Below are 22,924 nucleotides of genomic sequence, written 5' to 3'. Positions count from 1 at the left end.
TTCTTTTCATGGAAGGCTTATTGAGTTAATTAGTGTGGAATTTCATGAGGCATTTAGGAAGAAGTCACTGGTGTATATCAGGACCTATTTCAGTTGATTTGCTCTCTCTTGCCAAAGGTACAGTGTTCTAGAAAGTGCATTTCAAGGAGGCACTGAGAAGAAAATGGTGAGTCAATGCCAGAATAGAAGAAGGAGGGAAAACATTCTCTACTTTCAGGCTACATTTCTGTTGCTCTCATAAATGACTGCTCTGGACACTTGCACAAGTTATTTTTCTTCAAAGGATATTTTTCTTCAAAGGATAGGTTTATTTTTCTTTTTCTTAGGACGTACTCAAATTCTCCTGTGGCTTAATTTGTGGCCAATTAGAACTGCTTTAATTACCTTTTTTGTTACAGTCAGGTTTGTTGAGGTGTCATTTATATACAGCAAGATTCACACATTTTAGGTGTACAAGTTTTTAAGTTTTGGTAACTGTGAAAAGCTACAACCTCCACCAGAGTCAAGATATATAATATTTCAATAAGTTCAAAAGGTTCCGTCATATTCTGTCATACTCAGTCATCTCCTCCCAGCTCCACCTCGAGGTAATTTTTTTTTTACCATTGTTACTTTATTTTTTTCTTTGTGATTTAAATTTTAGTTGACATACAGTGCAGTATTGGTTTCAGGAGTAGAATTCAGTGATTCACCACTTACATACAACACTCAGTGCTCATCACAAGTGCCTTCCTTAGTACCCATCACCCATCTAGCCCATCCCCCAACCACCTCTCTCCATCAACCCTTAATTTGTTCTCTACTGTTAAGAGTCTCTTGTGGTTTGTTTCTCTCTTCTCTTCCTCCCCCCCCCCCCCCCCGCTTCCCGTGCGTTCATCTGTTTTCTTTCTTAAATTCTACATAGGAGTGAACTCACACCGCATTTGTCTTTCTCTGATTGACTTATTTTGCTTAGCATAATACATTCTAGCTCCATCCACATCGTTGCAAATGACACAATTTCACTCTTTTTGATAGCTGAGTAATATATCATTGTACACACTGCATCTTCTTTATTTATCATTGTACACACTGCATCTTCTTTATCTATTCATCGGTCGATGGATATTTGGGCTCTCTACATAGATGGGCTACTGCTGATACTGCTGCTATCAACAGTGGGGTGCACGCACCCCTTCGAATCTGTATTTTTGTATCCTTTGAGTAAATACCTAATAGCGCAATTGCTGGATCACAGGGTAGTTCTATTTTTGGTTTTTTGAGAAACTTCCATCCTGTTCTCCAGAGTGGCTGCAACTCCTGGTAACTTTTGATCTGATTTCTGTCCCTAGAACTTTGTCTTCTTCACATTGTTATATAAGTGGAATCATATAGTGCTGTCTCTTTGATCTCACTCTGTTCACATAGCATAATGACTCTGATGTTCCTGCAAAGTAATAATCTGGCTGTTGCTTTAATGCTGCACCAATTACAACACTTTTTCTTTATGTGCATTTTAAGTGTATACAGAGCTATGAACAGCTAAATACGCCATAGGGTCATTGCAGCATATCTCAAAGTTTTGTCTGAAGACCAGCACCAGAATCACCTGGGGTGCTGAATCTCAGATTCAGATCTTCTGAGCTACTCAGTAATGTGTATCAGTAAGTGCCTCCCCGTGACTTTTATGCGTGAGTAAAATCCTAAACTGTCAAGTATTCCAAAATGAACAAGAATATCAGAGTTAATTGGCTCTGAATTTGAATCTAGCTCTGCCATTGACTAGCTGCAGAAAGTTGGGCAAATTACTTAAACTCTCTGCACCATTTTTTTTTCCCTTTGCACTTGGAAATTATTTATTCACCGAATATGAGCATCTATTATATGACAGGCATGGTTCTAGAAACTGGGAATGCAGCAGTGAATAAGACAAAGTCCATTCCTTCATGGAACACACATTCTGTCAGAGTGAGATAATAAGCATTTAAGCATATAAATATGGGATAAATTTCACTTACTGATACTCTGTAGAAAATGAAACAAGGTTTTGACATAGAGGGTACCTTAGATAAGGTACAATCTAGACTACTTGCCACAAAGAAACTCAAAAATACATTTGAATAACATGGAAGTGGTTCCCCCCTCCCCTTTGTTTGTGAATGTCTGGAGGAGGTGGGTAAGGACAGAGGTAGGATGGCTGTCATCCTCATCTCCGAAATCCTTCATCTCTCCATCCCCTAGCTGCTTCAGCTCCTATCATCTGGCCTATATTCCAAGTAGGAGGAAGGAGAAAAAGGTTGTGGGGAATTTGTGCCCATTTTTAAGGGCACATCACCTCTACCCACATTCTATTGATTAGATGCAGACATACCTGCCTGCAAGGGAGTCTGGGAAATGTAGTCTCTGCTGTGGCCATGTGTTGAGCTAAAGCTCCAGAGGAAGAAGCAAATGGGGACTGGTAGACAGCAGTAATCCCTGCCAGAGAGTGTGACTGGATGGCACAGGAGGCTACAGAAGTCAAAGAAGGCCTCTTTTGGAAAGTGACAGTTGAAGGAGTCAGAGTTGAGCAAGGCTGAATTTCAATCCCTGCTTGTGACCTTCAGCCCGGTACTCTCATATAGGTCACAGCCTATCTGCCCCAATGAAGGAGGTTAAGGAATGTACAGGACGGATAGTGCAGTAGAGTTGACTAGGATCAGGATAATTGGGACAGGATATACCTCCAGAGAAGCTGTGAATCTGAGATGGCGGTTTCAGTCCCCTTTGTCAACCTTAAAAGAAAAAAAAAAAAAAAGCTAGGGTTATTATAAGAAATTGGAAAAAGGATAAAGTAACTATTTAATGTGATTTGGGGGTCGCTGGGTGGCTCAGTCGGTTAAACGCCCAACTTTGGCTTAGGCCATGATCTCCCGATTCATGAGTTGGAGCCCCGAATCAGACTCTGTGCTGACAGCTCAGAGCCTGAAGCCTGCTTTGGATTCTGTCTCCCTCTTTCTGCCCCTCCCCCGCCTCTCAAAAATAAATAAACACTTAAAAAAAGTTTAATGTGATTTTAATGGACTATTACACTCATGAATGGATTTTCAACCAGATATCAAGTGATATCAAATTAAGTATACTCTCTTGGTAATATTCTATGTCTTGATCTGGGTGGTGGTTCACACGGGCAAATTCATTCTGAGATAATTCATTAAGCACATTTTCCTCAACATGTTTATGACTTGTGCACTCTTCTGTATTTCAGATTACAAAAAAATTTGCCACCAATCTTGATTTTTTTTTGAAGTTGTGGGGGAAAAGATAGTGTCAGCATTCAACTGCCCATGTGTAACTCTAAGCTAGAGGTTCCTGGGTGCCTGGGTGGCCCAGCTGGTTAAGCTTCTGATTCTTTTTTTTTTTTTTTAATTTTTTTTTCAATGTTTATTTATTTTTGGGACAGAGAGAGACACAGCATGAACGGGGGAGGGGCAGAGAGAGAGGGAGACAGGGAGACACAGAATCGGGAACAGGTTCCAGGCTCTGGGCCATCAGCCCAGAGCCTGACGCGGGGCTCGAACTCACGGACCGCGAGATCGTGACCTGGCTGAAGTCGGATGCTTAACCGACTGCGCCACCCAGGCGCCCCAAGCTTCTGATTCTTAATTTCAGCTCAGGTCATGATCTCACAGGTTCCTGGGTTCCAGCTCTGAGTTGGGCTCAGCACCCATAGCACTGGCAGCCCAAAGCCTGCTTAGGATTCTCCCTCCCTCTCTCTCTCTCCATGCCCCTCAAGTGTGTGCACAAGCTTGCTCTCTCTCTATCTTTCTCAACATAAATAAATAGGGGCACCTAGATGGTTCAGCCAGTTGAGCCACCGACTCTTGGTTTCAGCTCAGGTCATGATCTCACGGGCTTGTGAATTTAAGACCCTGGTTGCGGGTCTGCGTTGACGGTGCAGAGCCTCCTTAAGATTCTCTCCCTGATCCTCCCTCTCAAAAGTAAAATAAAATATAAATTTTTAATTAAAAAAATATGGACACGTGGGTGGCTCAGTCGGTTAAGCCTCCAACTTCGGCTTAAGTCACAATCTCACAGCTGGAGCCCCGCATCTGGCTCTGTGCTGACAGCTCAGAACCTGGAGCCTGCTTCAGATTCTGTGTCTCCCTCTCTCTCTCCCCTCCCCTGCTTATGCTCTCTCTCTCTCTCTCAAATATAAACATTAAAAATTTTTTAATTGAAAAAAATGATAAACATTAAGCCAGAAGTTCCCATGTGACCTATTAGCTGGCATCTTCCCAGAGGGTTTATGCTCACGCACTTCCAAGTTTGATCACCGCTCATCCACTGTTCACTGCCTTCACGAAGGGCAGGAAAAAGTCAAGCCTTTCTCTTGCAGATTTCTATACGTAAAACCATTTTTGAAAAGACGAAACATGTATGTCTCACGTGCTTGACTCTACATCAAGAACAGTGCCTGAAAAGAAATACTAATTTATCGGGCAGCGTGTCCTATGGTAATTTTTCTTTTTTAACCTTGGTGGCTACAGATCATCTAGAGAATGTGATGAACGCTGTGGATCCTCTCCCCCAAAACCGCCCAGTAAGGTTAGTTCTCCGCCTCCTTTTACTGGCCCCCAAAGTAGCATTTGCACAGTAACTCCCTCCCCCCCCCCCACCCTCCCTCCTCCATCTGGGTCCTGCCTCAACCAGCGTATCTTAGCTGAACTCAGGCATCGATTTTACCTCCTCGACTAGAATCGCCTGGAAGCAGCGCACGCAACGTGGCCGCCCGCGGGCGAGTCCGGAACGCAGTTACCCGCCCCTGTTGCCCACCGGAACCGGAAGAGAAGGAACGGGCCAGGCTGGGGAACGGAAGAGAGGGCGAGGGATGTGTTTAGCAGAGGGACCCGCCACTCCGTTGTGTGTGCGATTGTGTTTGCTTCTTGGCGATGTTTCCAAGAGTCTCCGCGATCATACCTCTTCGCCTCCTCTCCCCCTTCCCTTTGTGCCCTGGAGGCTCAGAGGCACCGGCGGCTGCGATTGTGCGACTCGGTGCTCCGCACGGAACGGTCAGGTACCGCATTTCGGCGCTGTGGGCCCCGCAGGTCTTCAGGCAACCCCTGGCCTCCCGCCGGTGTATTCAGTGACCTTTCTCCTGGGGTCGATGTTACTACCCGCGAGGTCCTAAAAGCCGTTGCTTTACATCTGAGGAAAGGGAAATCCCAGAAAGGTAAAATGACTTGCCCAAGGTCATATGTGAGTGAGAAACAGAGCTACGGATACGTGCATGGTCTGTCCTGTGCTCTCTACTACGTACCGCGCCTCGTACCTCTTGCCACTTCTCCCCTCATTCAATCCAGCCTCCAGAAGTAAAGTTGTCTTATTTTATTTTATTACTTGCCAAGAGTATAATGGTCTCATTCCAGCCTCCATTTATCCTGTGGTTCATTATTGAAAGTATTCACAATGTACCAATACTGTTGTTAAGTCCCGAATAAAAACGATCCTGCCATCACGGAGCTTATGATTCCACCAGGCAGGCAATTCAAGTACAGTGGAGTAAAGCTGAGATGGTGTAGGTAACACAGACTGCTTTAATAAAGTAATCGCTGGGTGAGCAAGTCGGGACAGCTAACCATTGTAGGAAAGAAAGGTTCAGAATATCCTTTCTGGAAAAGAAATCTGATAAACTGTGGAGGGGAGCTAAGGGTTGGAGCTAGCCAGGCAACAAAGGGTAGTTATGCATACTTTATGTTGGTATTTCTTCTCTGAGAACTCACATCATTATGAAAACTTAATTTTACTGCATTATAGTCCCTGCAGAACGATTTGGGGCCAGTCTGGTTAAGTGCAGCTCTAAGCAAGTTGGTAGCAGCGGGGATGGGAAGTAACAGCTGGATGGAGGAGAAAAATTGCACAGGTAGAATTGATATGATGTGACATATGAGGAAATAAGGGTAAGGTAGTGAAAAGATTTCAGCTGGCTGCCTTGGAGGAGTAGGGTACCATTAATGTTAACAGAAGAATGAGGAGCAGCTTTGAGAAGGCTTTTTAAAATACGTCACGGTTTTGAAAATACAAAATATCTATTATGGGAAGGAGCCCCTTCGGTACAGAAGGGTGAAAAATGGAAAGTCAGTAGGAGAGGGGACTCTTGAACGTGGATTTGGATGTGTTGGATTTGAAGTGCTATGGAGGGGTGCCCACGTGGCACAGTCGGTTAAGCGACTGACTCTTGGTTTCAGCTCGGGTCATGATCTCACGCTTCGCCCGCATTGGGCTCTGTGCTGGCAGCACGAAGCCTGCTCGGGATTCTCTCTCTCCCTCTGTCTCTGCCCTCCCCCACTTGCGCTGTCTCTGTCTCTCTCAAAATAAACAAATAAACTTAAAAAACTTTTTTGTTTCTTAAATGAAGTGCTGAGGAGATGGAGGCTCTCAGCAGAAACAAGCCCAAGTGGGAGGTTACGACTGGAGTTTTATTATTTTAGTGTTATGAAGTTAACTGCCTGTACCTGAGTTTCCTGCAATAAACACAGATTACTTTCTGTAGCCTTGTAACAGCCTTGGAAGGAAACATTGAAGGAGGGAGGTTATATGTGAAATTCATTCTCCTGATTGACACCTTTCTGTTATAACACCTTTAATGTTAATTTAACTTGTACATACAAAATAATAGAGCATTTTCCTAAATTGAATTGTACCACATGGTGAATGATATTATGATGAAGGTCCTGTGTACTGATTATGAGGATGCTAGTTATGTGCCTGGTTTTGCATTCTAGTTGTTAAGTGCCTGATTTGATAGCCTCTGTCATTTTTTTTTAATTTATTTATTTTGAGAGAGAGAGAGCATCATGGGAGCGGGAAAGGGGCAGAGAGAGAGAGGGAGAGAGAGAATCCCAAGCAGGCTCTGTGCTGTCAGCTCTGAGCTGACGTGGGGCTCGATCTCATGAACTCCTGAGATCATGACCTAAGCCAAAATCAAGAGTCGGACGCTTAACTGACTGAGCCACCCACGCACCTGAGCCTCTGGCATACATGCATGTATTTGTGTGTGTGTGTGTGTGTGTGTGTGTGTGTATACACACACACACATATATAAAAGAGGCTTTGTGCCCAACGTGGGGCTTGAACTCACGACTCTGAGATCAAGAGTTGCATGCTTCACCAGCTGAGCCAGCCAGGCGCCCACCTCTGAAATTTTTATAAGCAGATCAGATAATTTGGTTCCGCATTTTTGGAAGTAGCCATTTTGTCTTTCATTAAAAGGTCCCTAGCCTGGTACTCGCGTTTGCTAGCTTTGAGAACTTGGTATAATAAGTAACCCAGGGTCTGATGTAGGGTCTTGAGATGAGTTATATCAGAATCGCCTGGCATCTTGGTTAAATGCAGGCATGTCCTTGGGCCCCATTCCAAACTTAGCAACTAAGAATCTCAGGAATATGTTTTAAATAAGCTCCCTGTGTAATTCATATGATCCCTAAAGGTTAAGAGCCACTGATTTAACATCTTTGAATGTTAAGTTCTTCTTCTATAATACAGTTTCTTCTTCTATAATACAAATAGTAAAACTGGTCCTATAAGATTGTAAGGATTAAATGACATACGTAGCATAGCTCCTTCAACGTGGTCCTCTGATGGGCAGCATCAGCGTTACTTGAAACTTGTTAGAAATGCAAACTCTGAGTCCCTCTTCAAAGCTACTGAATCAATTCCTTGGTTGGACCACAGAACCTGTTTTTTAAAAGTCACTTAGGTAACTCTTAAGCATATTGAAGTTTGAGAAACAGTGTTCTAACCTGTTATCTTCATAAAGATAGGGACCATGAAATTCTTATTTACTAATGTATCACCAGTGTGTAGGGTAGCGCTCGACACAAAGTAGATGCTCATTGTGTTTAATGAATGACTTTTCATACGTTATACTCTCTTAATCTAACACATTGATTAGTTTTTAAAGTTCTTCAGTATCAAGTATCAAAAGGTTTTTAACATCACAAAATAAAATTAGCTATTTGGGTTACTTAGATTTGGCAAATCTTTTGCATGAATTTGAAATAGATGTAATCATTTGTGTTGTTCTTTTTCACAAATGTATCTAATGAAGAAAGCAGAAAGTAGCCACTGAATATCCTTTTTTTGTTCCATTTTAGCTTAGTTTACAAATGGTGATTGTTTAATTGACACGTAGCTCAGGGAGAAAGTTAATCAGATTAGAATAATACCCAGACATGGCTTTTGTTTTTTTATTTTTTAAGTTTATTTTACTTATTTTGAGAGAGAGAGAGACAGAGAGAAAATGGGAGGGACAGAGAATCCCAAGTAGGCTTCACACTGCAGTGTGGAGCCTGATGTGGGGCTCGAACTCAACAACCATGAGATCATGACCTGAGCCAAAATCAATACTCGGCCACTTAATTGACTGAGCCACCCAGGCGCCCCTTTTATTTTTTTATTTTATTTTTAAACAATTATTTATTCTTGAGAGAGAGAGAGAGAACACACATGTGGGAAGGGAGTGGAGAGGGGGAGGGGTGCAGACAGGGAACGAGAGAATCCCAAGCACACTTCTGCATTGTGGAGCCCAATGCAAGGGAGATCATAACCTCAGCTGAAATCCAGAGGTGGACTGCTTAACCAACTGAGCCACCCAGGAGCCCCTATCCAGACATGTTTTTTAAAGAAAGTAACCTTTCTTTGTTAATAGAAATGTTTATAGCTTTCAAAGAGGTATTATTATATCATGTTAAGGACATGGCAGTCAGTCAGTTTGGGGTTTGAGAATAATAAATTGAAATTTACTAACCCTGTCAGTGTTTTGCAACCTTTTTTTTTTTAAATGTTAGTTCCTGTCTTTTGTTAACCTGTAAACAATTACTTGTTTTTGATTTGTTGAAGCAATAGGTCAGACAGCATATGTCACAATATCTGTCAAAGTGGCTAGCCATTAAAACTCCAGCACCACATTCATCTGAAGGGCATTCCTGACAAAGGCAACTGATTTGCCATTTTCGTCCACTTAATAGTATTTCAGGACAGCTGCCTTAACCTTCTTTCTCTTATACTTATTCTTCTGGGAGTGGTAGAAGACTTCTTTTCTTAACACCGCCATGAAGTCTTAACACAAGATCAAGGGTAGACTCCTTTGGAATGTTGTGACAGGCCCGGTATATCCATCTTCCAGTTGCCCGCCAGTGGAGATCGGTCTCCACTGATCAAGAGGAATTCCTCCCTTATCCTGGATCTTGGCCGTTCTGTTTTGTCTTCTTTTTGAGGGATCAGCCTGGAGAGTGATGGTCTTCCCCGTAAGGGTTTTCACAAAAATCTGCAGCTCGGCGGTCGTTCCGCTGCCAAGAGCGGATCAGAAAGTTGCGACCTTTTTTAATGTCATGGAGCAAATAGAAAATGATCTTTGTATCAAACCCTGAGGTAAATGGAGGGAGGCAACAGTTAAGTGCACCAGCAGCCCAGGCCTCCCTCAGCTATCCCAAGGACAAGTTGATCAATCAGTGTCTCAGCACATCTGTGACCCATTTGTGACTCACCAGCATGTCTTAGGTCTTAGTGAGCTTTAAGCTACATGACCTTGGGTAAATCGCTTCACTTCTCTGGTTTCCAGTTTCCTTATCTGCAGAATGGGGATAATACTTGCCTTATGGAGTTGATGTGGGTATGAGAAAATGCACATAAAATATGTTGCACCAGACTAGGCACATATTCTGTATTCAATAAATGTTAAAATTGCTTCATTATGGTTGCTGACAATAATAATAAAAAGCAAAAGGGAAGGGTTCGAATTGGAAAATTTTAAAACAGAAGCAGTGCTTTTGAGTCACTTTATTATTTTTCATTGTATTTTTCATTTTTTTCTTTAATACATCTTTCTAGAACAAAAAATGAAGTCCACCGATATTTTGGCACGAACAACGTGATCTGTAACAAGAAAGATGAGCAGTCTGCTCCAACACGTGATATTTCCAAGGAAACAGAGACCCAAGAGAGTGTGAAGGAGAACACAAAAAAAGACTTGTTAGGTATTATTAAGGGCATGCGAGTTGAATTAAGCACAGCCAAAGTACAAACAACAAGGCCACCCAATAGAAGACAACTTAAGAGTATAGAGGCTACAACTGGCAGGCTTCACAAAGTTCCGGAAGATGCCCCAAAAAAGAGGTAAATTGAATGGAATTTCAACTGTGTTGAAAGTACTTTTTGAAACTCCTTTTTCTTTTAGAAAGGAATTTTAAATTAGAGGATCTGGGAGATACTGCATGAAGATTATCAGTTTGTAAACATGGAGACTTTAATACTTACTTGAAAGATACTATTACCCTTCTGTATTTAAATAGGAAGGGGACATGTGCATACAATCTAGAGAGGAAAAAGTAGAGATCTAATTGAGAATTCCACATATTCTTTTACATATTCATCAGTGTTATTAACTGTCACTTAATTGCCTCTTTAAACTGTTAATTACCAAATTGTTTATATCCTGATTTGGAAGTAGCTTCGTGTCTCTAAAGGACTTGTTTCTTTGAAATTTCCATTTAAAAAATTCCAGCTAGGATAGAATGTAAGCATGTTGATTACAACTGTTGTATATGATTTCCTTTGACCAGTAATTATCAGTGTTCTCTACTTACATGATTTCCTTAACATGTAATTATTTGTGCTTGTCAAAAGAGTATTATACTTCATTGATTCTAAGTGCAATCAGTAATATCTTAGCATTGTGTTGTGGTTTCAATGACAGTGTTTTGTTTTAATGATAGACAAATAATGGTGTTTCTTACATCAATCAAGTAATAAGGTATGTGGCTTGAAGATCCCCATCTCTGACTTCTCTTAGCAGAATCAACAGATAATGTAGATTCCTATCTTCCAGAACGACTTAATACTTTCATGAAACTTCTTGTCTCTATATTGTATCATATTGTATCAAAACTACCTCTGGAAAGCATAATTGGGTGGTAGGAGAAAAGCTAGTTCAAAAAATGAGTGGCCATCAAAGCTACCTCCTTCTCTTTACTTTTTTTAAGTAATCTCTACACCTAACATGGGACTTGAACCCATAACCCTGAGGTCAAGAGTCAGATGCTCTACCGAGCCAGCCAGGTACCCCATCCTCTTCCTCCCTTTTAGAAACAAAATAAAACAAAAACACTACATAAAAGTATATGGAATTAGGGGTGCCTGGGTGACTCGGTTGAGCATCCAACTCTTGATTTCGGCTCAGGTCAGGATCCCAGGGTCATGGGATTGAGCTCCACATCAGGCTCTGTGCTGAGCTTGGAGGCTGCTTAAGATACATTCTCTCTCTCTCCCTCTCTCCCTTTCTGTCTCTCTTCCCCTCTTCCCCCCCACCGCTCCCCCTCTCCCTCCACTCCTCTGCCCTGCACGTGCACACACACACACTCTCTCCTTCTCAAATAAAAATCAAAAAAAATTTTTTTTGTTATTAAATTTTGTTTAATGTTTATTTTTGAGAGAGAGAGACAGAGACAGAGTGTGAGCAGGGGAGGGGTAGAGAGTGGGGGAGACACAGAATCCGAGGCAGGCTTCAGGCTCTGAGCTGTCAGCACAGAGCCCGACACAGGGCTTGAACTCAAACTGCGAAATCAGGACCTGAGCCAAAGTCAGATGGTTAACTGAGCCACCCAGGTGCCCCTCCCCCCCCCAAATTTTTTTTAAGTACATAGAATTAGACAATACAGACACACACAGGGGCGCCTGGGTGGCACAGTCAGTTAAGCATCCGACTTCAGCCAGGTCACGATCTCGCGGTCCGTGAGTTCGAGCCCCGCGTCAGGCTCTGGGCTGATGGCTCGGAACCTGGAGCCTGTTTCCGATTCTGTGTCTCCTTCTCTCTCTGCCCCTCCCCCGTTCATGCTCTGTCTCTCTCTGTCCCAAAAAAAAAAAAAAAAAAAAATACAGACACACATATATAAAAATACTTACCAAGAGTTTTTTTTAAGCTTGCAGACCTGTTTGTGACCCATTTTGCTTTTTTTATAATTATACAATTTAATTATCTGTTATGGAAATGGTTAAAATGAGCTGAATGTTTTGCAAAGACTCAGGAAAGGAAATTTTAAAAATTCCTTTCCAATTAGGTATGAATGAGACAAGTAGAAAAATGTAAGAAAATTCTGCATTCAGACTGCTTTGTAAGCATTTTTAAGTTCTTGCTGCATGTTTCTGCTTTAAAGAAATCAGAATTGGAACTCTTGGAGGATGTACTATGGGTGCAGTGTATATATAAAAGATATATGTTGAAACTTCTATTCAAAGAGGCTTTGGTCCTACATCAAAAGATTGGTGAATGAGACCTATTTGTTTTGAGTTTTTAAAAATGAATCTTTTAGGGTGCCTGGCTGGCCCAGTTGGTAGAGCATGCGACTCTTGATCTCAGAGTCATGAGTTCAAGCCCCACATTGGATATAGAGTTTACTTAATAAAAAAATTTTAATGTATCTTTTAATGATTTTGTTCACCACTCTTTTTTTTTTTTTTTAAGGGATCCCAGTTGCACAGAATTGGGTAAATCATCTTTGATTCATGATGACTGTCATTGCTCTATGCATGGCCTGTTTTTTAGTTTTTTTATTTGTATTATATACTGAACCCCCATTGATAGAGTTAGTGTGGCTGCATAACAGTTGCCCCAAAATTTAGTGGCATAAAACAACCATTTTTTTATGCTGATGGATTCTGTGGGTCAGCAGTGTGGGCAGAGCACAGTGGAGAAGGGTAATCTCTGTTCCGTGCTGTCCTTACTCAGAAGACTTGCAAGTCCAGAGGCTGGAATCATCTGAAGGTTTGCTCATTCATTGCTCTGACAGTTGAAGCTGGCTGTTAGCTGAGACCTAAGCCAGGACTGTTACCGGAAACACCTACCTGTGGCCTCTCTGTGTGGCCTGGGCTTCCTCACTGCATGGCGGCTGGGTTCCTAGGGCGAGTGTCCCAAGAGAAAGGGAGCCAGGAGGAATTTGTATTGTTTTTATGATGTAGCCTTGGAATCAGATTGGACACTGCCACTCTCATTTCCTGTTTCATATTGACTTTTGAAGGGTACTTGCTTTTTATCATAGCAACTGCCAGAAAACCCATCTTCACAAAGATGATGTCAACAAAAGACATGCGGTAGTCTGGTGTTAAAACCAGGACTACCTTGCCTTAGTAGTTCAGTCACTGACAGATTGCTGTATTTCCTTGTAGTGCTCCAGGGTTCCTTAGGGCATAGTTTGGGAACCAAGATCGTATTCTACATTGAGCTAGCTCCCTGTGCAAGGCTGTGGGACCAAACCCATAAGTTTCTTAGAATTCCTGTTTGTTTGAAAGACTCTCTGAGGCAGCATTTTAAATCTTGGGGTGCCTGGCTGACTCATTCGGTGGAGCATGAAACTCTTGATCTTGGGGTTGTGAGCTCAAGCCCCAGGTTGGGTGTAGAGGTTACTTAAAAATAAAATCTTCAAAAAAATAATCTTTGTAAGATCTTAACAGAGGGTTTTGCAGTCATGCCTATAGTTTTCCTGACACTGCACTGAATTTGATTTCTGTTCAGAAACCATTTTTTTTTTTTTTTTTTCAGAGAGAAAGAGTGCAGGAGCTTGAGCCAGTGGGGGAGGGGCAGAGGGAGAGAGACTCTTAAGCAGGCTCTACATACGTACGTAGCCCAGCACGGCACTCCATCTCATGACCGGAGCCGAAATCGAGTCAGATGCTCAACCAACTGAGCCACCCAGGCGCCCCTGTTCAGAAACCATTTTAAATTTTAGCATTGTTTGCTGTCTGGAGGGGCTGAGAATGAGAAATGTTTTCTTTTGGATACCTGCAAGTCTTGGCTCCTTTATATGGAACGGTTCTTCCTTATCTCTTCCCACATTTTACCATCTGCAACTAAGGTTCAACACTGGAAGTCTCCTTAGACTGGCTCATCCAGTTCATTGAGTGTGTTTCCTGTTTCCCACCTTACTAGAAGCAACAATGCTGCTGAACAGAAGTCCCCTTTTCTGTAGCTTCCAGTAATGTTGATTTTCCTAAAGCTCTCCCTCACAGTGGCTTTGAGAGCCTTCAGGCTCTAAGTCTCTTTGAGGCCCTAAGTTCTCATCAATACTTGCCTCAAGGTCTTTCCAGTTTCTACCCACTGCCCAATACCCAAACCTCCTCCATACATTTTAGGTTTTTTGTTACAGTAGCACCCAACTTCCAGGCACCAAAATGTGTTCCAGTTAAGTGTTGCAGCATAACAAACCATCCCAAAGCTTGGCCGCAGCATCTCTGCAGCGTAGGCAGAGGTAGCTGTGTCCGCCCCACTTGGCGCTAGTGAGAGCCGGTGCAAGGCCAAGGTCTCGTGAGTCTGAATGTGTTGTGGAACTAGTAAGAACCCTGGGGAGAACAGCAGTGACCACAGTTTCTAGCTCCTACTGTAACTTTCTCTCAACCAAGCAACTACCAGTAAGAAGGATTCAGCTACTTATTAATTAATGAATCCACTAGTAGAAATTTAGGTTATTTCTAGTTTTCCATTAGTACAAAATAATGCTATGATTAACGTCATTCATTCATTCAGCAACTTTAGATTGCCATTAGAGCTCAGGCACTGTCCAAAGGGATGGAGGTAGAACACTGAACAAAACAAGTCTCTATTCCTTACAAAAGGGGGAAGAGTCAGGGGGCGGAAGAGGATGTTTTTACGCCACACACAGACACATAGTACATTAGGTGATGAAACATGAGGAAAAATAAGAGTGATCGGTTAGAGAGGTGCTATTTTTTAAAAAGGGATCATGGAAGAATAATGATTGAGCAAAGACCTGAAATAAAGTTATAGATAAAGCAATGCAGATATCTGAGAAATGCTTTGCCTGTCAGGCACAGGGGCTGGAACTGCTTGGGCCTTGCATTTGGAGTGTGCAGGATCCCTCCAATTCTATGTGTACCTGCTTATTTTCTTTAGACAAATACTCCTGGAAGTGGAACTGGTGGGTAAAAGGATTGGGGTGTATTTTAGACTTTCAATGTATGTCATCAAATTGCCAAAAGTTACGGTGATTTGTGTCCACTCAGTAGTATCCTTCCCCTTACTAGAATTTCTTTTCTGAAATTGTGTATGCTGTATAGTTCATATTAAAGAACTCTAGGGAGTATAGAAGGGTATAAAGTATGTTTTCATGAAATAGTCTGAGTTATAGGATAGAATAGATTTTTAAGAGACATTTTAACAAGGTCTCATTACCTTTTTAAAATCTGTGTTGAGGGGCACCTGGGTGTCTCGGTCGGTTAAGTGTCCAACTCTTGATTTTGTCTCAGGTCATGATCTCATGGTTGTGAAATCAAGCCCCGCATCGGGCTTGGGATTCTCTCTCTCTCTCTCCCCCTCTCCCCCCCCCCGCCCCTCCCCCACTCACACTCTTGCTCTCAAAATAAATAAGCTTTAAAAAATAAATAAAAATAGAAAAAATGATTTGGAGTGAAATTCAAACCTTATTCACTGGCAACAGTTTTGAAAGTAGCTCATTTCTTTTTAACTAATTGTAATAGTCCCTCTTTTATTCTATTTTTCTTCCTTGGCCGTCAGATTCTAGATCTCTCCTATCTTGGTAGATGAAGTCCTTAAATCTTATCCAACAACCTCAGGGATTTAGGAACTTTGATTTGCATATTAGACAGCAGATTTTTATATAGAAAGTCAAGTATAGTAAAACGTTAACTTGAATCCCACTCATTGAGATGGCAATTCTTAGTTAATATGTAAATAATGTAGACAATTTCCTTTTATGTCTAACACAGTTTTCTATTAATTTACCCTAATTTACTAAAGAGTAGCATTTTGGTTTTTTTTAGCTTTTTCTTCCGGAAAACTTGAAACAAAATGTAATAAACTTGTACCTAAACTACACGACATACACAAAGTGTACCTACCTGTTACGCAGCTTTAGTAATCATTTTGCCATTCTTGTGTCATCTGTGTGTTCACCTACTTTGCGTCTCCTGCTAGATGATAACGATGATTTCTGGGCTTTGTTTTTGGGTTTTTTTTTTCAGGTAAAGTTTACATACTTTGAAGTGTACACATCTTAGCTGTAGGATTCCAGCAAATGCATATGTCCATGTGCTTATCAGATGCAGAGCATTTCTCATTTCTGTCTTTCCGTCAGTAGACTTCTGTCCTGAGACAACCACTACTCTGACTTTTTTCACCTTAGGTTAATTTTGCATATTCTAGAACTTGGTGTAAATGGAATTGTACAATGCATACTCTTTTTTTTCTTAATGTAACTTTTCATTGTTTCATTCACGTTGTAGGTGTGAGTTGAACTATTCCATCATATGAACTTACCATGATGTGCGAATAGGTTTAGCTATGTTAATATTTTCTTGCAGTATAGTTTCTGAAGTAAATTGGCGCCTAATTTAAAAATCCATAAATTGGGGCACGTGGGTGGCTCAGTCGGTTGAGCATCCAACTTCAGCTCAGGTCATGATTATCATGGGCTTGCTGCTGTCAGCACGAAGCCTGCTTTGGATCCTCTGTCCCCTTCTCTCTCTGCCACTTCCCCAGTTGTGCACACTCTCTCAAAAATAAACATTTAAAAAAATAATAAATAGGGGCGCCTGGGTGGCTCAGTCGGTTGAGCGTCCGACTTGGGCTCAGGTCATGATCTCATGGTCCGTGGGTTTGAGCCCCATGTCGGGCTCTGTGCTGACAGCTCAGAGCCTGGAGCCTGCTTCGGACTCTGTGTCTCCCTCTCTCTCTGCCCCTCCCCCATTCATACTCTGTCTCTCTCTGTCTCAAAAATAAATAAAACATTAAAAAATTTTTTTAAAAAATAATAAATAATAAAATAAAAATCCAGCAAATTATAATTAAGGCTGATCCCTCCCCCTCCCCCTTTTATTTTTCTTTTCCTTACTTGTGCTTCAACAAGTATCCAGTAACTTCAGCTTTCAACATTTTAAAGTTTATATAAAACTAACACCTAGTATTTACAAATTCTCGATTTTGTCAGAAATTGATTTTTTTTAATGTTTTATTTTTAAGAAAAAGAGCGCACAAGCAGGGTAGGGGCAGAGTGAGAGGGCGGCAGAGGATCAGAGACCGATGTGGGACTTGAACTCACAAACTGTGGGATCATGACCTGAGCCGAAGTCAGACGTTCAACCGCCTGAGCCACCCAGGTGCCCCAGAAATTGATTTTGTTTTAATGTTCTTATTTATTTTTGAGAGAGAGAGACACAGAGAGACAGCACGAGTGGGGGAGGGGCAGAGAGAGAGAGGGAGACACAGAATCCGAAGCAGGGTCCAGGCTCTGAGCTGTCAGCACAGAGCCCGATGCGGGGCTCGAACTCACGAACCATGAGATCATGACCTGAGCTGAAGTCGGACGCTTAACCGACTGAGCCACCCAGGCGCCCCTGACATTTTTTTGAATGCCAGAAAAGTTTTCTCTGGAAAAAAATCATTTTACTTCCCACTAAACAAATGGCATAGTAAGTAATGCCTCCTTTTTTTCTCACTTGCGTTTCCTTTTCTTTGTCAGAACCAAGTCCCTGAGTCCTGAGTTGGTAGCAGCCGCAGCTGCTGTTGCAGATGTTCTCCCGTTTGACAAGCAGATGACCAAGTCAGAGCTGCTCAGGCAGCTCCAGCAGCACGAGGAAGTCTCAAAGGCACAGAAGGATGGAGAAAGAGCTAAAATTAGGTTAGTGGATCAAATAGTTCTGTCAGTAATGCTGGTTTCTCAAAATAGGCTGTTTTCATGTGAGTGGTGAGTAATACGCAATTATATTCATACATTTATATTTTATATAAAATATTTCTCTTAAGTGGAATATTAGTAATTAGGTTTTTTAAAAATGATCTGAAGTAAGATTGCAGTTTGTAAAAGATCAATGGGATGGTTAAAGTTTTCTTCTGCCAAGTTATACAATTTCTTGCTCCTAAAAAAGAAACTGTACATTCGGTAATGTTATTAAAAACAAATACAGAATAAGACAGTTTCTCTGAGAAGATTCATTTTTTCCGTTAAATAATCTGTTGGTCGTGTGCAGAGTGCGATCGTCTTCAGGCCTGTTTCCTTCAGTATTTGCTCTTATCCCTACGTTTAGCTGACACCTTCCCATCCATCCTCTCGTCTCATACTTGATGCCCTGTTTGAAGTCGATATACAGCTTCAAATGTTTGATACTTTTTCGTTAGTGACACTTTTTTTTTAAATAAACAACACTTTTAATTCATGTTTTAAATTCACATTTCTGAAGAACACCTTCAAAAGTTAGGTTTCAGAAGGAAACATTAATCTTGGTGGTCTGTGGAGTGTGAATGTTAATAATGTGTGTGTGACATGTAATCTTTCATTTAAGGGGTGCCTGAGTGGCTCAGTCGGTTAAGCACCTGACTCTTCATTTCAGCTCGAGTCATGATCTCCCGGTTCATGGGTTCGAGCCCCACATTGGGCTCTGCGCTGGCAGTGTGGAGCCTGCTTGGGATTCTCTCTCTCCCTCTCTCTCTCTGCCGCCCCCCCCCCCAATAAATAAATAAACTTAAAAAAAATCTTTCATTTAAACGTAACATTTAATGCTATATTACTGCATAGAAGTGAAGTATAAACAAAGTGATATGAATCTCATGTGTAAGAAAGTTTTTTACTGTTCTGTAGCTAAAATTTCTAATACACTGACCTTTTTCTTATTTCAGTGTCAGTAACATAATATCAGATATGAAAATTGCCAAATCTTCCACAGCTAGAGTTAGTACAAGACCAGTGCATCAAATTCAGTTTGATGAAGGATCTAACGATTACGTGGGCCAGAAGAAGACCAATGATCTTAAAAAAAGGTATTCAGGCTCTTTGCAGTCTCTTTGGTTTTGTTTGTTTCTCTGTAGGTTTACTTTATTCTGTGCCTGTTTATTGCTGAAAGGTGTTTGAGCATTATAGATGAAATTATATCTGTTTTCTCACTCTGCGGGTACCATGTCTTACAGAGGAAAAGGTGTTCTGGGTTTAGCAGTCTTATGCTTTTCTATACCATTAATCAAGTTGGGCCCTTTCTCCCATTTACCCACGATGAATAGAGGTCTCCTGATTTAGGATAAGTGGAGCTGATTTAATGCTGAACAAATGAACATTTTGTGAGAAGCATTATTTTTCATTCTGATTCATACATAACAATGTATATTCATATAACCTCTATATTTCTCTATATAATTATCATTATTCATATCTTAGAGAAATAAGCCATCATCAAAAAAAGAAAGAAAGGAAGATCCATTATAATATCTGAAAGTGGCAGATATTTGTGGCAATTTGAATTTGGTAATTTGCAGACTTCAAGATGCTAAGCCATGTTTTACATAATTATTTTATAATACAAAGCTGTCTGTATTCACATAAAGTTTCTGCTTTCTCTCCTTCAAGCCCATAAAGTGAAAGTTGGGGACAGGGAACCAGATATTTATAGCACGCTGTGACAAAAACTAACTGATCTTTGTAGGAGGAGGTGCCTACAGTGGAGTATTTTTGATGTGTTATGTATTCCGTGGATTTTCTTTTAATTATAATTCCAGCAACTTGAGTTAGCTCTTTTCAGAAGTTAAACTATGAATTTGTACAGGAAAATTGTAAAAGATGGTCAGCAGTTAACAAAGGAAGTTCAAGAGGTTACAATGACTTTGGGAAATTATTTGAATTACTAATTTAAAGTGATTTTATACCTATGACATATTATTAGATAAAATAGAATGAGTACTTGGAGTTTTACTTAAGATTCCTCAAGAATATTTAATTTCAGGGGCGCCTGGCTGGCTCAGTCAGTAGAGCATGCAATTCTTGATCTGGGGTCATGAGTTCAAACCCCACGTTGGGTATAGAACTTACTTTAAAAAAGAATATTTAATTTCAGTCTTGTTTGAATCATTCTTTGTTGAAATGATTTCATGATTCCATGCAATTATGTCAGAATGCTATATCATAATTTGATTCTTAATGATATTAGCTGTCATTAAAAACTAGAAGGTGGCGGGCACATGACTGGCTCGGTCAGTAGAGCTTGTGACTCTTGATCTGGGGGTCGTGAGTTCAAGCCTCGAGTTGGGTGTAGAGATTACTTAAAAGTAAAATCTTACAGGGGCACCTAGGTGGCTCAGTCAGTTAAGTGTCCGACTTGGATTCAGGTCATGATCTCATGGTTCATGGGTTTGAACCCCATGTAGGGCTCTGTGCTGACAGCTCAGAGCCTGGAGCCTGCTTCAGATTCTGCGTCTCTCCCTCTCTCTCTGTCCCTCCCCTGCTCTCTCTCTCTCTCTCTCTCTCTCCCAAAAATAAACATTAAAAAAAAAAATTTTTTTTAAGTAAAATCTTAAAAGAAAAATTAGAAAGTGGGAAGGGAGTAGCTAAAAAAGTAGGACCGGGGTTTATGTGCATATAATGGCTATATTAAAAAACTGACTGAAGGACTCTAGAGTTAGGGAAAGCAGTGGTAAGACACCAAGTTGTTCTCCCTGCTCTGTCCTGGGACAGCCTGAGACAATCCACCATTAATATGCCCTGGGCTGATTCCTTCAGTAAGAGAACAGAGAAGTGTGAGGCACAGAGCACTGGCCCTAGCATACCTCAGAGTCTTGGCACTGTGCTAGACTAATCCCGGAACTGCGGCAACTTGCATAGCCTCGTTGGTCTGTTTCCTCATCTAGGAGATGCTAACTTAAATGGCTTTCTTGAGAAATAGGAAAGGGATGTGCAGACTCTATATAGTAGATGCAATGAAAACGTCTGTTCCCTTCCTTTCCCCTTTAGTACCTTCTAAAATTCCATACTTTACCAGATCATTCCCTCTTTACCATGAGTCACCTTAATCCATCATCCTGCTGACCTGATGCAAAGTTGGGGACTGCTGGGTGCAGAGAAGAATGCAAGCCCTGAGGATGGTTCTGGAGCATAAATACCTTTGTTTAAAATACTTGGGGACCTGCTAGCAAAAACCTGAAGTGATTTGAGATCACTTTATCTAATTTTAATATGGTATTTGCATTTTTTCAGTTAGTGTGATATTGTAGAAAAAAGTAATGTGATCCAGAAAAGTATTCAAAATTATTTTAAAAGTAACTGTCCATTTTTTAAACTGGCTTTTAATCTGCCAGTAAATTTATGTAAGTATGAATGTAAGGTGATACATGAAGCGGTTGATTAAAATATACAAGGAAAAGTTATCTGTTAACTCTCTGACATTAATTTCAATAGTTAATTAAAAATGTTATATAAAGAAAGTTAATCATTATGTTAAAATTACAGAATGATTGCTTTATAAGTGGGAATGTTTTGATTTATCTGTGCCATCTTTTATAATTATAGTTTGTAATTAAACATGCAGTGTTTTCTGCCCTTAAACTGAGACAAATGTTGACTTCAACAACTTTTAATTTAGCATATTTTAATAGCTGTCTAATGTTGAGTTTTCTAAAACCTTAATATGAAATGGATCACGTAAAAATTATGGCAATTCAAACTAATCTTTTCAATTAGCTGTTTTAGACATTAAACTACTTAACCCGCTTTATTGTATCATGATGCAAAACTTCAAGTGCATTTGTTCCGGTTTTTCGTTGTCAGTTCTAAAGATGCAGAAATTTAGTTAAAATGTCTGGGTGTGAGTCAGTGGAATATTTTTAAACTTCTACATTGAGTATTTCATATACAATTTTCTTTTTCTAAAGAATTTTTTGTTGGCAGTGTATAAAAATATTAACTTAAATTGTTTTTTCTTTTCCAGCCTTAGGAAAAATATACTCAAGGGGAAGAGACTTAATATTTTTGACCTTAAGGCCGTTACTGAAAAGGCACCCGAAACAGGTTTGTTAAGAACAACACAATTGGGGGGTGCTGGGGTGTTAATAAGTTAAGAGTTCAAGTCTTGGTTTTGGCTTAGGTCATGATTTCTCAGTTTGCAAGATGAAGCACCACATCAAGCTCTGTGCTAACAGCACAGAGCCTACTTGGGACTCTCTCTCTCTCTCTCTCTCTCTCTCTCTCTCTCTCTCTCTCCCCCTCTCTCCCCCTCTCTCCCCCCCTTTCTCTCTTCCATGCATGCGTGCTCTCGCTCACTCTCTAAAAAAAAAAAATAAACATAAAAAAAAGAACAACACTGTTTCTCAAGCATACAAACATTCCATCTTTCAACAACATCCTTCACGTTTTGATTACATAATGTCAAGTATTTTAATAAGCCATCCTGTCATTGACCTGGGTCCTGCTTATGAACGTAGTTGTTGACATTGCCAGTCTTGGTCAGATGTGTCCCTTGAAATGTCGCATGCTATGAGACAGCGGGAGGTAACTCCTATCAGCTTCCTGAATCCAGAGCTATCAGTTGGCTGCTGATTTGGGTTAGAACATTAATGATCACCTACCATTTGCAGCTGTGCTGTTACAAAAGCTAAACTCCGGCTTCGGCCCTAGAGCAGCTTGCTGTCCAGAAGAGGAGATAGCATTTGTAGAAGTGACTTAGTGAGGTGATTTGGAGACTGTTTTGGAGCTGGGAAGAAGAGCATTCAGGAGATCTATTTAGCAGTCTCATGTTTTTTTCTTAATACATAGTTAGTCCTTGTTCTTTATTCTTCCCCCTTTCTTCTTTGGGTAAGAAGTCAAATCCTTCAAATTCATCATTTGAAGTCTAATTCAAAGAGATACGAGACGTCCTCTTGCTTGACATTAAATATGGTTTAGTGATAACTTAAAATAGATGAGAAAATTCAATGCAAATGGTTTTCAGCTTACAAGTGACTTTCATTTCCAAAGGTTCTAAGTTAGCTTTTGGGACTTCACAGAAATAATTTTATAATTGATTTTTAAGTTCTGAGGCCAGCCTCCAGTGTCTCATTTAATCTATCACTTACTTATATAAACATCTGATTTTTCCCAATATTCAATAAACCTTTAGATGTTGGGGCCTAGGTTTCACTGACTTTTGT

At 40.7% G+C, this 22,924-nt stretch overlaps 2 protein-coding genes across 6 annotated transcripts in view; one reads left to right on the top strand and one right to left on the bottom strand.

Annotated features, from left to right (window-relative positions):
* Window positions 1–2,724, bottom strand: part of SLC25A15 (solute carrier family 25 member 15) — a 62,329-nt gene extending 59,605 nt beyond the window's left edge. Inside the window, exon 1 of the mRNA XM_045052431.1 lies at window positions 2,700–2,724. The gene's annotated coding sequence lies outside the window, so the exon portion shown is untranslated. The remainder of the gene's footprint in view (window positions 1–2,699) is intronic.
* A 2,086-nt stretch (window positions 2,725–4,810) lies between these two features.
* The window catches only part of MRPS31 (mitochondrial ribosomal protein S31), a 63,318-nt gene continuing 45,204 nt past the window's right edge, over window positions 4,811–22,924 (top strand). For 4 of the 5 annotated variants that reach the window (XM_019825811.3, XM_019825799.3, XM_019825795.3 and 1 more), the window contains exons 1-5: window positions 4,812–5,032; window positions 9,847–10,131; window positions 17,502–17,660; window positions 18,656–18,796; window positions 21,727–21,806. In XM_019825811.3, the coding sequence (XP_019681370.1) occupies window positions 4,908–5,032; window positions 9,847–10,131; window positions 17,502–17,660; window positions 18,656–18,796; window positions 21,727–21,806 (790 nt within the window). In that variant the 5' untranslated portion in view covers window positions 4,812–4,907. Of the gene's footprint in view, window positions 5,033–9,846; window positions 10,132–17,501; window positions 17,661–18,655; window positions 18,797–21,726; window positions 21,807–22,924 lie in introns of all 5 variants that reach the window. The other variant, XM_006927255.4, reaches the window with a different exon arrangement.

This window comes from Felis catus, chromosome A1 (assembly GCF_018350175.1).
Source record: "Felis catus isolate Fca126 chromosome A1, F.catus_Fca126_mat1.0, whole genome shotgun sequence".
NCBI lineage: Eukaryota > Metazoa > Chordata > Mammalia > Carnivora > Felidae > Felis > Felis catus.
This window is presented reverse-complemented; position numbering and strand designations above follow the sequence as displayed.